Below are 18,036 nucleotides of genomic sequence, written 5' to 3'. Positions count from 1 at the left end.
TGTGGTACGACAGCCAGGGATAACAGCAACTCAGCTCCAGTGGGTCAGTATAGAAGTCCAGGCAGGAAGCTCTATATCTGGCAACCAGAGAAGTGGGAGAGGGGAATATAAGGAGGTTGGGAGTGCCGGACAAGAAACAGCTGAGGAGAAGAAGCTACGGATCCCTGAGTGAGACAGAAAGGATTTCAAGGCAAACACAGAAAGCTACCATTAAGTAAAAGCGCTATCTTTAGACATAGAGCTCGCAGCCACCCGATGCGACTTCCTGACCCCGGGTATAACTGAGTCAGACGTGGCTCTTGACACCCTCGTGACAGGAACTCAGCACCTGGACCCACTGTGAGAATGAAAGCACTGAGCACCTGGACAAACACAGAAAATAAAGGAACTGAGCAGCTGGACACAGAATGAAGGAACTGAGCAGCTGGACCCACACCGAATAAAGAAACTGAGCATCTGGACCCACACAGAGAATAAGGGAACTGAGCGCCTGGACCCATACAGAGAATGAAGGACTACAGTACCTGGACCTACATAGAGAATGAGGGAACTGAACATCTGGACCCACTCTGAGAATGAAGGAACTGAGTGCCTGGTCTCACTCTGTGAATGAAGGAACTGAGTGCCTGGTTCCACTCTGTGAATGAAGGAACTGAGTGCCTGGTCCCACTCTGTGAATGAAGGAACTGAGTGCCTGGTCCCACTCTGTGAATGAAGGAACTGAGTGCCTGGTCCCACTCTGTGAATGAAGGAACTGAGTGCCTGGTCCCACTCTGTGAATGAAGGAACTGAGTGCCTGGTCCCACTCTGTGAATGAAGGAACTGAGTGCCTGGTCCCACTCTGTGAATGAAGGAACTGAGTGCCTGGTCCCACTCTGTGAATGAAGGAACAGAGCGCCTGGACCCACTGAGAGAATAAGGGAACTGAGCATCTGGACCCATACAGAAAATAAGTGAACTGAGCACCTGGACCAACGCATAGAATGATGGAACTGAGCATCTGGACCCACACAGAGAAGGTGGGAACCGAACACCTGAATCAGCCCACAGAATGAGGGAACTGAACGCCTGGACCCACTCTGAGAAAGAGGGAAATGAGAGCCTGACCCCACTCTGAGAGCAAGGGAACCAATTGCCTTTTCCCACTCTGAGGAAGAAGGAACCGAGCGTCTGGACCCACTGTCAAAATGAGGGAACCAAGAGTCTGGACCCATTCGGAGAATGAGGGAATGAAGGAACCAAGCGTCTGGACACATGCATAGAATGAGGGAACTGAGCACCTGGACCAACTCTATGAATTAAGGAACCAAGGGCTTGGACCCACTCTGCGAATGAGGGAACTGAGCACCTGGACCCACTCTGAGAATGAAGGAACTGAGCACCTGGACCCACTCTTAGAATGAAGGAACTGAGCACCTGGACCCACTCTGAGAATGAAGGAACTGAGCACCTGGACCCACTCTGAGAATGAGGGAACTGAGCACCTGGACCCACTCTGAAAATGAGGGAACTGAGCACTTGGACCCACCCTGAGAATGAGGGAACTGAGCACCTGGACCCACTTTGTGAAGTAAGGAACAAAGCACCTGGACCCACTCTGAGAACGAGGGAACCAGATGTCTGAACCCACACACATAAGGGAACTAAGTTGTAAATGCTAGATCCAAGTGCCTGAAACCATTCTGAGAATGAAGCAACAGAGCTCCTGGAACCATGCCTAGTATAAAGGAACCGAGAAGCTGGACCCACAAAAACAATGTGATAACAAAATGTGAGTGCACCTTTTATCAGAAAGCCTTAAACCCCTTAACTCAAAACGCCGTGCATATACGGCGGGGGATGCATTGCCAGGAGCTGTGCCCGCCCGATCACTGCAGGAGTCCGGCAGTCCCTGGTAGCCGGGCCCCTGCTGTATCCACCGACATCGCTGTTTACAGCGGGTGAAGGAGCGCATCGGGTCCCCGCGCTGCTGTGGCGGAGACCCGATGTGTGACAAGGCAGCCTTTAACCCCTTAAGGACATAGGACGTACCGGTACGCCCTATTTCCCGAGTCCTTAAGGACCAAGGACGTACCGGTACGTCCTGACTTCAAATCTGTATTCCGGCGCCCCAGGGGTTAATCGGAACGGGATTTCAGCTGAAATCATTCAGCCGGCATCCCGTAACAATGCAGGGGGGGGTCATTTGACCCTCCCGTATCGGCGATCGCAGCAAACCGCAGGTCAATTCAGACCTGCGGTTTGCTGCGCTTTTTGCAGTTTCTGATGCCCGCGGTCCCTGACCGCGGGGATCAGAAACTTTAGAGTGGCTAAAATCAATATTTTTCACCCCCCCCTGCACCCCTGCACGATTTTATGCCTGCGGGGGGGGGGGGTGTCGCAGGCGGTGGGGGCGTTGCGGGAGGCGGGCGGTGCGGCAGGCGGGATCGCGATCCCCCGCCCGCCTCCCCATGAACGATCGTTGGCTTCTAGTGGGTATACCAGGGTGCCAGCACATTGCTGGCACCCTGGTATAAACGGCTGACATCTGTGCAGATGTCAGCCGTTTAACCCTTTCCATACCGCGGTCCGTACGGACCGCTGTATGGAAAAAGTTAACTGTCATCGGTCAGGGAGCTCCCTCCCTCTCCATCGGGGGGCTGCTGTGCCTTTGCAGCCCCCCGATGGAGAGGGAGAGAGCCCCCCCTCAGCTCGTGCTTACCCTTCCCCGTCTGCGAAGTTCTGAGCAGACGGGGAAGGTTCCCATGGCAACAGGACGCCTGCTCAGGCATCCTGCTGTCCATGGTGCTGAACAGATCTGTGCTAAAAGCATAGATCTGTTCAGTGTAAGTAAAATACAGTACAGAACAATATATATTGTACTGTACTGTATTATACAGACATCAGACCCACTGGATCTTCAAGAACCAAGTGGGTCTGGGTCACAAAAATGTAAAAAAAAGTGAAAAAAGTTAAGATAAAAAAAAAACATTTATCACTGAATAAAAATAAAAAAAATAAAATACACTACACATATTAGGTATCGCCGCGTCCGTAACGACCTGATCTATAAAACGGTCATGTTACTTTCCCCGCACGGTGAACGCCATAAAAATAAAAAAATAAAAACTATGAGAAAATTGAAATTTTGCCCACCTTACTTCCCAAAAAAGGTAATAAAAGTGATCAAAAAAGTTGCATGTACGCCAAAATAGTACTAATCAAACCGTCTTCTCATCCCGCAAAAAATGAGACCCTACTCAAGATAATCGCCCAACATGATTTTTTTTGTTTCAAAAATGAAATCATTGTGTAAAACTTACATAAATAAAAAAAAGTATACATATTAGGTATCGCCGCGTCCGTATCGACCGGCTCTATAAATATATCCCATGACCTAACCCCTCAGATGACCACCGTAAAAAAATAAAAACAAAAACGGTGTAAAAAAAGCCATTTTTTGCCATCTTACGTCACAAAAAGTGTAATAGCGAGCGATCAAAAAGTCATATGCACCCCAAAATAGTGCCAATCAAACCGTCATCTCATCCCGCAAAAAATGAGACCCTACTCAAGATAATCGCCCAAAAACTGAAAAAACTATGGCTCTTAGACTATGGAGACACTAAAACATTTTTTTGGTTTAAAAAATGAAGTTATTGTATAAAACTTACATAAATAAAAAAAATAGTATACATATTAGGTATCGCCGCGTCCGTGACAACCTGCTCTATAAAATTACCACATGATAAAACCTGTCAGATGAATGTTGTAAATAACAAAAAAAAAAAAAAGTGCCAAAAAAGCTATTTCTTGTTACCTTGCTGCACAAAAAGTGTAATATAGAGCAACCAAAAATCATATGTACCCTAAACTAGTACCAACAATACTGCCACCCTATCCCGTAGTTTCTAAAATGGAGTCACTTTTTTGGAGTTTCTACTCTAGGGGGGCTTCAAATGGGACATGGTGTCAAAAAACCAGTCCAGCAAAATCTGCCTTCCAAAAACCGTATGGCATTCCTTTCCTTCTGCGCCCTGCCGTGTGCCCGTACAGCAGTTTACGACCACATATAGGGTGTTTCTGTAAACTACAGAATAAGGGCCATAAATAATGAGTTTTGTTTGGCTGTTAACCCTTGCTTTGTAACTGGAAAAAATATATAAAAATGGAAAATCTGCCAAAAATGTGAAATTTTTGTGCAATACCTAAAGGGTTAACAAAGTTTGTAAAATCAGTTTTGAATAGCTTGAGAGGTGTAGTTTCTTAGATGGGGTCACTTTTATGGAATTTTTTAATCTAGGGGTGCATCAGGGGGGCTTCAAATGGGACATGGTGTCAAAAAAACAGTCCAGCAAAACCTGCCTTCCAAAAGCCAAACCGCGCACCTTTCACTCTACGCCCTACTGTGTGGCCGTACAGTAGTTTACGGCCACATATGGGGTGTTTCTGTGAACAGCAGAGTCAGGGCAATAAAGATACAGTCTTGTTTGGCTGTTAACCCTTGCTTTGTTAGTGGAAAAAATGGGTTAAAATTGAAAATTAGGCAAAAAAATGAAATTCTCAAATTTCATCCCCATTTGCCAATAACTCTTGTGCAACACCTAAAGGGTTAACGACGTATGTAAAATCAGTTTTGAATACCTTGAGGGGTGTAGTTTCTTAGATGGGGTCACTTTTAGGGAGTTTCTCCTCTAGGGGTGCATCAGGGGGCTTCAAATGGGACATGGTGTCAAAAAACCAGTCCAGCAAAATCTGCCTTCCAAAAACCGTATGGCATTCCTTTCCTTCTGCGCCCTGCCGTGTGCCCGTACAGCAGTTTACGACCACATATAGGGTGTTTCTGTAAACTACAGAATAAGGGCCATAAATAATGAGTTTTGTTTGGCTGTTAACCCTTGCTTTGTAACTGGAAAAAATATATAAAAATGGAAAATCTGCCAAAAATGTGAAATTTTTGTGCAATACCTAAAGGGTTAACAAAGTTTGTAAAATCAGTTTTGAATAGCTTGAGAGGTGTAGTTTCTTAGATGGGGTCACTTTTATGGAATTTTTTAATCTAGGGGTGCATCAGGGGGGCTTCAAATGGGACATGGTGTCAAAAAAACAGTCCAGCAAAACCTGCCTTCCAAAAACCAAACCGCGCACCTTTCACTCTACGCCCTACTGTGTGGCCGTACAGTAGTTTACGGCCACATATGGGGTGTTTCTGTGAACAGCAGAGTCAGGGCAATAAAGATACAGTCTTGTTTGGCTGTTAACCCTTGCTTTGTTAGTGGAAAAAATGGGTTAAAATTGAAAATTAGGCAAAAAAATGAAATTCTCAAATTTCATCCCCATTTGCCAATAACTCTTGTGCAACACCTAAAGGGTTAACGACGTATGTAAAATCAGTTTTGAATACCTTGAGGGGTGTAGTTTCTTAGATAGGGTCACTTTTAGGGAGTTTCTCCTCTAGGGGTGCATCAGGGGGGCTTCAAATGGGACATGGTGTAAATAAACCAGTCCATAAAAATCAGCCTTCCAAAAACCAAACGGCGCACCTTTCACTCTACGCCCCGCTGTGTGGCCGTACAGTAGTTTACGGCCACATATTGGGTGTTTCTGTAAATGGCAGTCAGGGCAATAAAGATACAGTCTTGTTTGGGTGTTAACCCTTGCTTTGTTAGTGGAAAAATTAGACAAAAAAATGAAATTCTCAAATTTCCTCCCCATTTGCCAATAACTCTTGTGCAACCCCTAAAGGGTTAACAATGTATGCAAAATCAGTTTTGAATACCTTGAGGGGTGTAGTTTCTTAGATGGGGTCATTTTTGGGCGGTTTCTATTATGTAAGCCTCGCAAAGTGACTTCAGACCTGAACTGGTCCCTAAAAATTGAGTTTTTGTAAATTTCTGAAAAATTTCAAGATTTGCTTCTAACCCTTGTAACATCCCCAAAAAATAAAATATCATTCCCAAAACAATTCAAACATGAAGTAGACATATGGGGAATGTAAAGTCATCACAATTTTTTGGGGTATTACTATGTATTACAGAAGTAGAGAAGCTGAAACTTTGAAATTTGCTAATTTTTCCAAATTTTTGGTAAATTAGGTATTTTTTTTGTGCAAAAAAAATAATTTTTTTGACTTCATTTTACCAGTGTCATGAAGTACAATATGTGACGAAAAAACAATCTCAGAACGGCCTGGATAAGTCAAAGCGTTTTAAAGTTATGAGCACTTAAAGTGACACTGGTCAGATTTCCAAAAAATGGCCTGGTCCTTAAGGTGAAAATGAGCCCGGTCCTTAAGGGGTTAAACACAGTTTGGACCCTTGCAGACGAGCGTTCCTCCCACAGCGAGTCCACATCGCAGCTCCCGGCCTGACCTCCCAGCGCTGATGGGTGTCACATAGCATTATATTGATTTATGATGCTATGTAACCTTTACAGTTCTGTAATGTATTGGATAACACTGGCATAATGCTGCCAGTGTCATCCAATACATTCCAGAACTGTAAGGGTTACATAGCATCATAAATCAATATAATGCTATGTGAATCCCGTCAGTGCTGGGAGGTCAGGCCGGGTGCTGCGATGCGGACTCGCTGTGGGAGGAACGCTCGTCTGCAAGGGTCCAAACTGTGTTTAAAGGGTGACTCATTTTTATACACCCTAATAGGGTAATCTGATGTAGGTTAGCAAAATTTCAGTTTGGACTTTTTTTTAATTTTTATTATCCATCTGAGCAGCTATAAAGGATGTCAGATTACAATACAGACGTTTGGTTCGGCTGCCCTGGCATTGATGCTATAAGGGGCCATGGCCACCCAAAACACCTATCAATATTCCTGGGCAAACATCTGGGGCTTTGGCCGCAGATGTTTTGCCCAGTGACCTGCGTTTGAATACTGTGGTGCGGTATGGGAGCCCATGGCTCCTGTCCCCATCGTTCACTCTCATAGGCAACAAGGCCCTGCGCCAGGATATAGAAGATGCAATGACGTAATCATAAATAGATGCAGTATATTTATATATTTCTTGTCACAACTGGAGGCAATAGGCACTATTTGTCAGGACTGGAATAGTGGATCAGGTATGGAATCCTTTGGCAGGTACGAAATAATCCCAAAAATTAGCGTAGTACAAAAAAGGTCAATCCAATCGGGTAGTCGGTTCCAGTTCCTGGTCGTGGCGGGCAGCAGAATTCGTAATCGAGGAAACAGGCAAGGAGTCGGTAGCTGGGAAGTCAGATTAAACAACAGGTTCACAGGAGGGAGCTGGGTGTTCACCATAAGGTTGAATAACTCAGCAATGAGTCAAGGCTCTGTATGGCTTTAAGTACACAGTGAACCCAGGACCGCCCCCCTGGTTTCCGGGCAACCAGGAGGCTTCCTTAGTCAGAAGCCAATCATAAGGCTGAGGGCGGTGACAGAGGCTGAAGCCCTCCCCCAGCCTGAGTAGCACCTGTGGTCTGGAGTGGAGCATGTGCACTACGCTTGTATCCCTGCGCACGCGGCTTGTGTACCGCGCACGCGGCGTCCCACTCGCGCAGGCGCACTGGCCACATTGACATCAGGTGTCCTGTCAGGAGGAGCTATCTGCGCCCGCCGCCCGCGCCTGCGAACCCGATGCGAAACGGCCACCCTGGTTCCCTGACACTATTGGGGGTAATAAGCACCATTAGGGAACATATAACTATTGGAGGCGCTACAGGGGGCAGTTTAAACACTGGGGTTGTTATATGGGGCATTCTAACTGCTGAGAGTACTTTAGGGGAAGGCGATAGAAAATTGAGGAAAGTAAGATGTCTGTGTGGTAAACTCTGCAGAGATGAGTCGTGGCTGAAATAACATGGCGGTCTGCTTCCAGTGCAGAAGATAAGGAAAGAGAACATCTACATCAGAGACGTCACTGGATGTCATCGGTATGTGGTATTGTATTATACTGTGTGTGCGATTGGGCGGAATGTATTGTCCATTCACATATGTCTTTAGCACTATGGCTGGGGGGGAGGGGTATACTGTGCAGTATTCTTTTGTTTTCTTGTGGGGTCCAAACTTGAGAACAGACCCGGGCCTTTGGGCCACTTTATCCGCCCCTGAGCATATTCAGTCCAGGAAACACTCTCAGAATTTCCCTGGCTGAACACTGCTCTTTATGATTTATGGTGCTGTCCCATCTAACACAGGTCCACTGAACTGTAGTCACGGTCAGGAAGGAATTCGCAGCATTGTAAATCATTATGATGCCACGTGTTCACTTCAAAGGAACAGTGTTCAGTCCGGGACTGAATACGCTCGTCTGAAACTGGCCTAAGTGGTTGTCTGAGGAGTTTTTAAAAGTGTGGGATTCAACTTAAGGATTTTGAAAATCAGCGGCTGTTCTGTCCTTATAAGAGAGAGCATGCTCCACCACGGATGGGGATTCTCTTTGCTTCATTATATTAAAAATAAGACACCAATTCAATATAAAAATGCGATTTATTATGCAAGTCATTTAACGCCTTTGTCATTCTGTGTGCAGTATGTACGGACAGGTTCTGCCAGAGCGGAGTAGAACTGTTTTTTAGGATAGCATTATAAAGAGAAAAAAGACAAGTTACTGTTCTAGCAGCAAGTAATGGGTGAAGTAGACCTGTCACATATAGATAATAAAGGCAGAAATACAGGTGAAACTCGAAAAATTAGAATATCGTGCAAAGTTCATTTATTTCAGTAATGCAACTGAAAAGGTTAAACTAACATATGAGATAAACTCATTACAGGCAAAGCGAGATATTTCAAGCCTTTATTTGTTATAATTTGGATGATTATGGCTTACAGTTTATGAAACCCCAAAGTCTCCATTTTGAGGTCCCCTTTGCTCAGGGGGTATGGATTAATTAGCTGACTAGAGGGGGACACTTTGAGCCTAGAATATTCAACCTTTTCACAAAATTAAAATTTTAAGCTGCATTAATGCAATTCCTTTTCATTTGAATTACTGAAATAAATGGACTTTTGCGCGATATTCTAATTTTTTGAGTTTCACATGTATTATACATTGAATCAGTTTTAAATGATCCATTCAATAAAGTCAAGTGATATCATCGATGCGTCATAACAGATACTTCAGCTTTCTCTAGAGCTGACTCCTTGAACAGACCGAAATATGGCTGCCTCCACTACGTGCAGGAGATCGATCTTCTCTAAAGGTGTGACTATGCCAGGTCATGTTTTATTTTTATTTTTTTGTTGCCCATGCATTGGCTAGCATGCCACCGATAGAATTAGCTCAAGTCGTTCACTTGGTGTTACTTCTATATACAGAGGGTACGTTGACAACTACACCATCTGTAACACTGCAGCAAGAAATTAATACAATTCCGTGACTTTTGGGTGCTTCTGTTTCACTATAAAAATAAGCAAAATTCTCATCAGATATTAAGCATGGTAACTTAGTAGATGGTTAGAAAACATGCCTCAAAACATTGTAATTCAGGATCGAACAGCATCCCCGTAGCTATGTCAGAATACGACTTGTATGTGCTCTGTAAACCGCTATTCACCATACACCCGATATACTTTGTCTATTTGGAAACAACAGTCTAGAAAAAATATTCAGTGTTGTAATATACAGTGTGTTAACCACATATGAATAAAACCGTAATAAAGAAAATAAAGGCAGAATCAAACAGGATGAAACATCTCGAAAAAGGAACGGACTAAATAAGTGCAAATTCAGACACGGAAACCAAAGGGAGTATGTCGTGGAGATACAGGATGCTGCGGACATAAAATGGATAGAAAAGACCAGAGACAAACCAAATGGGTAAGAATACAACATTGAAGAAAGGAGAGATGCAAGAAATAACGGCACTGGGAATGGAAAAGATACGGACGTCTACAGACAGAACGGAGAAAAGCATAAAAGCCGCATGTCCTCGATGAAACAGACGTGTAGACAAAGATAATGTGATGAGATAAAAACTGACTGCAAATATATAAAATAAAAAGTATTCACCCGACAGAAGAAAGACAGAGAAAACAGTCACAAGAAACCACAGACAGAAATATAGGAAAAAGATAAGTATAAAAGACGTAGAATGGAGAAATGCAGGAAACGAAAGAGGAACTAGAACTGCAAATAAAATAACAGAGTAAAACCACAAAGAAACAGATGGAAAAACAGGATCCTACAAAACAACATAAAAAAGTGAACAGAAATTCCAAACAAGGCTGTGATGGACATGGAAACGCAGAATGACAGAGAATGAACTGCGATGAGATTCAGGTCATTACGGGATGATGGAGTCATCCAGGAAACAGACCGGCTGCACAGAGAAGTCTACAGTCAGATCCGAATGCTTTAGGAAGCTTCTTGAGGAAGGACTAGTGATGCTGGAATTCTGGAAAAGGTAACTGAGGAATCTACACAGAGATCCACTGGATAATCTAGAAGGCCACTCGCTGATAAGGAGATCTACAGCATGATATAGCGGTGGAACAGAGAGGTACAGGAGTCATGGACAAGTAGAAACCAGAGGTTTATGAAATTGAGGAAAGAACTTTGGAGACCACAGACAGTAATAAAACATGACATGGAATGGAAGCCGTACAAAATGGTACATAGAGAATGACATGAAGCTGCGATACAGAAGGGGTTAGACGTGACATATAAGGATATAAATCAAGAACTGAAAGGCTGAAGAAAGGACATTACAGGCGGGAGAGAGACGACGGCCAAGGCAGAGGCACATACCAACATACGTAGGCACATAACTATTTGTTATCCTGTATATCTATGTACATGCACAAACCAACATACATAAAGAAGTATGAAAATATATACACGTGGATATGCCGCTATAAACACATTTCTACACGCTCAGATAAAGTAACATGTAGTGCGTGCGCTCACACACATTCACGCTATGGTTTCTGGCTCAGGACGTCAGTCCTATCAGACTGTAGGTGCGGGCTCAGGAGGTTCCCCAGGGCCCATTACGACTCAACAAGGACTGCAGTTTTCTCCTTCTGTCTATATCGGCTGAGGGCCTGCTGAGCGTATACTGAAATATTCAGGGAATCCATTCTGATGATGAATCTGGGGGGCGTGAAGCTGTTGGAGTCCCCCAAGTTGTGTCTCTCCGACTGGTACTTTCTGGTTTCCAGGAGCTCCATTCATTGACGTAGGGCTGATAATGTGATGTGGGTCCGATGTCAGCTGGGAATAGCACTGGCCCAAGGTCACTGGATACGGAAGCGGTTTACTGATCTGGGTAGGCAGAACAAGTAAAAAAATGAGCATGGTTCTGAAGTATCATTCTCTGCCAGATAGCACATGGCAAGGTAGAGTATCTGAAAAGATGTTAAATATTTCTTCAGAGGATCGCAACGTCTAAAATACAAATTAATTCATCTTGTAAGAGGGGAGATCCAGGTGATGGACTGCACTGTATCCTCTACTGACAGAGATGGACGGACGCACTAGTAAAGTGTATTGATAATGTGATCTCCACATGTTGTGTTGCCCTGTATACAGTACAGACCAAAAGTTTGGACACACCTTCTCATTCAAAGAGTTTTCTTTATTTTCATGACTATGAAGGCATCAAAACTATGAATTAACACATGTGGAATTATATACATAACAAACAAGTGTAAAACAACTGAAAATATGTCATATTCTAGGTTCTTCAAAGTAGCCACCTTTTGCTTTGATTACTGCTTTGCACACTCTTGGCATTCTCTTGATGAGCTTCAAGAGGTAGTCCCCTGAAATGGTTTGCACTTCACAGGTGTGCCCTGTCAGGTTTAATAAGTGGGATTTCTTGGCTTATAAATGGGGTTGGGACCATCAGTTGCGTTGAGGAGAAGTCAGGTGGATACACAGCTGATAGTCCTACTGAATAGACTGTTAGAATTTGTATTATGGCAAGAAAAAAGCAGCTAAGTAAAGAAAAACGAGTGGCCATCATTACTTTAAGAAATGAAGGTCAGTCAGTCAGCTGAAAAATTGGGAAAACTTTGAAAGTAAGGGCTATTTGACCATGAAGGAGAGTGATGGGGTGCTGCGCCAGATGACCTGGCCTCCACAGTCACCGGACCTGAACCCAATCGAGATGGTTTGGGGTGAGCTGGACCGCAGAGTGAAGGCAAAAGGGCCAACAAGTGCTAAGCATCTCTGGGAACTCCTTCAAGACTGTTGGAAGACCATTTCAGGGGACGACCTCTTGAAGCTCATCAAGAGAATGCCAAGAGTGTGCAAAGCAGTAATCAAAGCAAAAGGTGGCTACTTTGAAGAACCTAGAATATGACATATTTTCAGTTGTTTCACACTTGTTTGTTATGTATATAATTCCACATGTGTTAATTCATAGTTTTGATGCCTTCATAGTCATGAAAATAAAGAAAACTCTTTGAATGAGAAGGTGTGTCCAAACTTTTGGTCTGTACTGTATGTCTACGGGCTGGTGAACAGCAGAGCTGGGTGTGCTATGGCACTGCTTCATGGGTGTGTATGGGCATGAGGCTATAGCTGCTCGGGGGAGAGAGATCTGAGGGTGGTAACAGTCTGAGGTGCATCAACCTGGCTAAGCCCAGGAGGAGCCTGGTGCTCGGTAATGGATAGAGGTGGATATGGTGACATCATTGCGCCCCCACACTGGTAGGAGAGGAATAGGGAGACCCCATCAATAAACGGTGCCATTCAGGAAGACTACTGACTAACCTCCTGCAGTGCCAGACACTTCTGCCGAAGGCCTGTGCATTGCTACTAAGCAGGGATCTGTTCAGCAGCTTGTCACCCTGCGTTAGGGCCGGACTGGAGGTCAGGAGGTGAGACACCTGTGCTGCACTGCTACAGTATGAGGTCACATATTAAAGGGGTATTCTGAACATTGACACTTAGGGTTTGTTCAGACAAAGTTTTTTTGGCATGTGTTTCAGTGCAGATTTGGTCCTGAAAATTGCACTGAATCTGTGCTGAAAGGGATCAAAGGAAGGCGGTGCCGCAGTTCATGTGACTGAGGATTTTTCTTGTGTGGTTTTCCGGACCATGGCAAGTATGTACACGTCCCGGGACATCTCAGGAAGCTGCATCGGGAGTCTGCTCATGATTTAGCTCCAATCAACAGTGCTAAACCGAGAGTGAGACCGCTCCATTCAAAATGAAAACTCACCCAAATTAAAATCTGACCCAATGGGAGAAGAGTCCAGGAATTTTCCCCAGCAGCATTGGATGCATGCGCACATCGCTGATGAAGCTGAGGACGGTACACCACACTTCACTGCGCATGCACTGCACATCAGTAACGTGCACAGTAAAGTGATGTGTACCATCGTTGGCTTCATCAACATAGTGTGCATGCGCCCAGTACCACCGGAGAAGAGTCCTGGACTCTTCTCCCAGTAAGTTCAAGTTTCCTTTACAATTATTTGCAGGACCCTAAGGCCCCTTTCACACCGGCGAGTATTGCGCGCGGATGCGATGCGTTAGTTGAACGCATTGCACCCGCACTGAATACCGACCCATTCATTTCTATGGGGCTGTGCACACGAGGGGTTGATTTTCACGCATCACTTGTGCGTTGCGTTAAAATCGTAGAATGCTCCTCTTTATGCGTTTTTCACGTAACGCAGGCCCCATAGAAATGAATGGGGTTGCGTGAAAATCGCAAGCATCCGCAAGCAAGTGCGGATGCGGTGCGATTTTCACGCACGGTTGCTAGGTGATGATCGGGATGGGGACCCGATCATTATTATTTCCCCTTATAACATGGTTATAAGGGAAAATAATAGCATTCTGAATACAGAATGCATAGTAAAATAGGGCTGGAGGGGTTAAAAAAATAAATAAAATAATTTAACTCACCTTAATCCACTTGTTCGCGCAGCCGGCATCTCTTCTGTCTTTATCTGTGAGCCATAGGACCTTTGATGACGTCACTACGCTCATCACATGATCCATCACCATGGTGATGGACCATGTGATGAACGCAGTGATGTCATCAAAGGTCCTATGGCTCACAGATAAAGACAGAAGAGATGCCGGCTGCGCGAACAAGTGGATTAAGGTGAGTTAAATTATTTTATTTATTTTTTTAACCCCTCCAGCCCTATTGTACTATGCATTCTGTATTCAGAATGCTATTATTTTCCCTTATAACCATGTTATAAGCGGAAATAATACAATCTACAGAACACCGATCCCAAACCTGAACTTCTGTGAAGAAGTTCGGGTCTGGGTACCACAGTCGGTTTTTTATCACGGGCGTGCAAAACACATTGCACCCGCGTGATAAAAACTGAACATCGGAGTGCAATCGCAGTCAAAACTGACTGCAATTGCGTTCCTACTCGCGCGGGTTTGCCGCAATGCACCGGCACGCATCCGGACCTAATCCGGACACGCCCGTGTGAAAGAGGCCTAAATCCCAGCTGCATAACGACATGAAAGTGGTTTAGTCGCCCCAAACTGGGCGAGAGGCTCGCCTCAAAGTACAAATCAAATAATCAGGCTTTATTCTATGTTACAGTGGGATGCGAAAGTTTGGGCAACCTTGTTAATCATCATGATTTTCCTGTATAAATCCTTGGTTGTTACGATAAATCTATCATATAGGAGACGCACACAGTGATATCTGAGAAGTGACATGAAGTTTATTGGATTTACAGAAAGTGCTATAATTGTTTATACAGAATTAGGCAGGTGCAGACATTTGGGCACTGTTGTTGTCTTTTTATTGATTCCAAAACCTTTAGAACTAATTATTGGACCTCAGATTGGCTTGGTAAGCTCAGTGACCCCTGACCTACATACACAGGTGAATCCAATTATGAGAAAGAGTATTTAAGGGGGTCAATTGTACGTTTCCCTCCTCTTTTAATTTTCTCTGAAGAGTATCAACATGGAGGTCACAAAACAACTCTCAAATGACCTGAAGACAAAGACTGTTCACCATCATGGTTTAGGGGAAGGATACAGAAAGCCGTCTCAGAGATTTCAGCTTCTGTTTCCACAGTTAGGAACATATTGAGGAGATGGAAGACCACAGGCTCAGTTCAAGTTAAGGCTCGAAGTGGCAGACCAAGAAAAATCTCGGATAGACAGAAGCGACGAATGGTGAGAACCGTCAGAGTCAACCCACAGACCAGCACCAAAGACCTACAACATCATCTTGCTGCAGATGGAGTCACTGTGCATCGTTCAACCATTGGGCGCACTTTACACAAGGAGATGCTGGATGCGAGAGCGATGCAGAGGAAGCCTTTTCTCCGCTTGAGGTGGGCTAAAGCACATTGGGACAAGCCAGCTTCACTTTGGAATAAGGTGCTGTGGACTGATGAAACTAAAATTGAGTTATTTGGCCATAACAAGGGGCGTTATGGATGGAGGAAAAAGAACACAGCATTCCAAGAAAAACACCTGCTACCTACAGTAAAATATGGCGGTGGTTCCATCATGCTGTGGGGCTGTGTGGCCAGTGCAGGGACTGGGAATCTGGTCAAAGTGGAGGGACGCATGGATTCCACTCAGTATCAGCAGATTCTGGAGACCAATGTCCAGGAATCATTGACAAAGCTGAAGCTGCGCCCGGGCTGGATCTTTCAACAAGACAACGACCCTAAACACTGCGCAAAATCCACTAAGGCATTTATGCAGAGGAACAAGTACAACGTTCTGGAATGGCCTCTCAGTCCCCAGACCTGAATATAAAGAGAGCTGTCCATGCTCGGAAGCCATCAAACCTGAATGAACTAAAGATGTTCTGTAAAGAGGAAAGGTCCAAAATACCTTCAACCAGAATCCAGACTCTCACTGGAACCTACAGGAAGCGTTTAGAGGCTGTAATTTCTGCAAAAGGAGGATCTACTAAATATTGATTTCATTTCTTTTTTGTGGTGCCCAAATGTCTGCACCTGCCTAATTCTGTATAAACAATTATAGCACTTTCTGTAAATCCGATAAACTTCATGTCACTTCTCAGATATCACTGTGTGTGTCTCCTGTAGGATATATTTATCGTAACAACCAACGATTTATACAGGAAAATCATGACGATTAACAAGGTTGCCCAAACTTTCGCATCCCACAGCATCTGCATTTACCATTTAAAAGTGCACTTGAAATGTAAACAGCCTCTGGGTGTAGGCAGGCTGCTATTCACTGTAGGTTAGCAGAGGTTGTGATAATAATGAAAAGTGGATATGCAGTCTATTAGGAAGTTGCAGAACATTTTAATAAAACCAGAGAACTCCTGAACCCAAGATGTTCTGTGAAGACTAAAATCCCAGAGGATCCCACAGAATGTACGATGCGAGTACACGCAGTGTGCAAACACTCACCGCCCCGGAGCTGCCATTACTGCTCGGAATAGAGAACAGCTCCGTGACATTTGGGACAGAGTCGCTGATAAACGTGACGTTTCCGTACACGTGATGGGGGAACTTCTCCGTGCTCTGCTCCATGATCCCAATCTGGGAGGTGCGCACGTGGTACGGGAAGTTCTTGTTTGCTGCAGACGGCCTTGTGATTATCTAAGGTGGGAAAAGGAAGATGATAAATTCATAACAGGCCGAGACCCGGGGGCGTGTCCCTGCACAGTCTGAAAATGGCAGCGCTGATTGGATAGAGTGAGTCTGTGCAGGGACACACCCCCAACTGGTTACCGCCCCTCTGTACCCTTACTGCAGACTGCTAGTAATTCATTCATAACTTCTAGTAGAAGTAATAAAGGAACAGCACAACATAGAGACAGAAGAATAGATGCTCCAGAATCATTAGTACGTGGGGAATGCATGAAGCTCTTAAAATAGGCGTTTTGGGAGCGGTGAAAGGTGCTCTTTAATTTCTGGGGGACATTACTGCTGGGGCTACTCTGGGGGACATTATTACAGCTAAGGGCCACTCTGGGGGACATTATTACTGCTGGGGCTACTCTGGGGGACATTATTACTGCTGGGGGCCACTTTGGGGGACATTATTACTGCTGGGGGCTACTCTGGGGGACATTATTACTGCTGGGGGACACTTTGGGGGACATTATTACTGCTGGGGCTACTCTGGGGGACATTATTACTGCTGGGGGCCACTTTGGGGGACATTATTACTGCTGGGGGACATTACTGCTGGGGGCTACTCTGGGGGACATTATTACTGCTGGGGTCCACTCTGGGGGACATTATTACTGCTGGGGGCCACTTTGGGGGGACATTATTACAGCTGGGGGCCACTATGGGGGACATTATTACTGCTGGGGTACACTCTGGGGGACATTATTACTGTTGGGGGCTACTCTGGGGGACATTATTACTGCTGGGGGCCACTATTACTGCTGGGGGCCACTCTGGGGGACATTATTACTGCTGGGGGCTACTCTGGGGGACATTATTACTGCTGGGGGCCACTTTGGGGGACATTATTATAGCTGGGGGCCACTATGGGGGACATTATTACTGCTGGGGGCTACTCTGGGGGACATTATTACTGCTGGGGGCCACTTTGGGGGACATTATTACAGCTGGGGGCCATTATGGGGGACATTATTACTGCTGGGGGCTACTCTGGGGGACATTATTACTGCTGGGGGCTACTCTGGGGGACATTATTACTGCTGGGGGCCACTATGGGGGACATTAATACTGCTGGGGGCTACTCTGGGGGACATTATTACTGCTGGGGGCTACTCTGGGGGACATTATTACTGCTGGGGGCCACTTTGGGGGACATTATTACAGCTAGGGGCCACTATGGGGGACATTATTACTGCTGGGGGCTACTCTGGGGGACATTATTACTGCTGGGGGCCACTCTGGGGGACATTATTACTGCTGGGGGCCACTTTGGGGGACATTATTACAGCTGGGGGCCCCTTTAGGGGACATTATTACTGCTGGGGCTACTTTGGGGGACATTAGGTTTACTGCATGGGTTGGAATTTAAAGTGTAATTGCCGTTCTATTTTTATTTTTGTCATGTATAGGGACGGTGATACTGACCATTTTTGTAATATACTTTACTTATTGAAATCGTACATTTCTGTTAGAAAAATAGCTCTAAAGTGGCCAATTTTGATCCTTACAGCGCCCC

The 18,036-nt window shown here is 45.0% G+C and overlaps 1 protein-coding gene across 1 annotated transcript in view; it reads right to left on the bottom strand.

The window, feature by feature from the left end:
• Positions 1–10,677: 10,677 nt before the first annotated feature.
• TMEM145 (transmembrane protein 145) overlaps positions 10,678–18,036 on the bottom strand; it is a 59,489-nt gene continuing 52,130 nt past the window's right edge. The window contains exons 14-15 of the mRNA XM_040415486.1: positions 16,293–16,484; positions 10,678–11,220 (exon numbers count right to left, since the gene is read on the bottom strand). Of these exons, the coding sequence (XP_040271420.1) occupies positions 10,984–11,220; positions 16,293–16,484 (429 nt within the window). The 3' untranslated portion in view covers positions 10,678–10,983. The remainder of the gene's footprint in view (positions 11,221–16,292; positions 16,485–18,036) is intronic.

Source organism: Bufo bufo, chromosome 1 (genome assembly GCF_905171765.1).
Source record: "Bufo bufo chromosome 1, aBufBuf1.1, whole genome shotgun sequence".
Classification (NCBI taxonomy): domain Eukaryota; kingdom Metazoa; phylum Chordata; class Amphibia; order Anura; family Bufonidae; genus Bufo; species Bufo bufo.
This window is presented reverse-complemented; position numbering and strand designations above follow the sequence as displayed.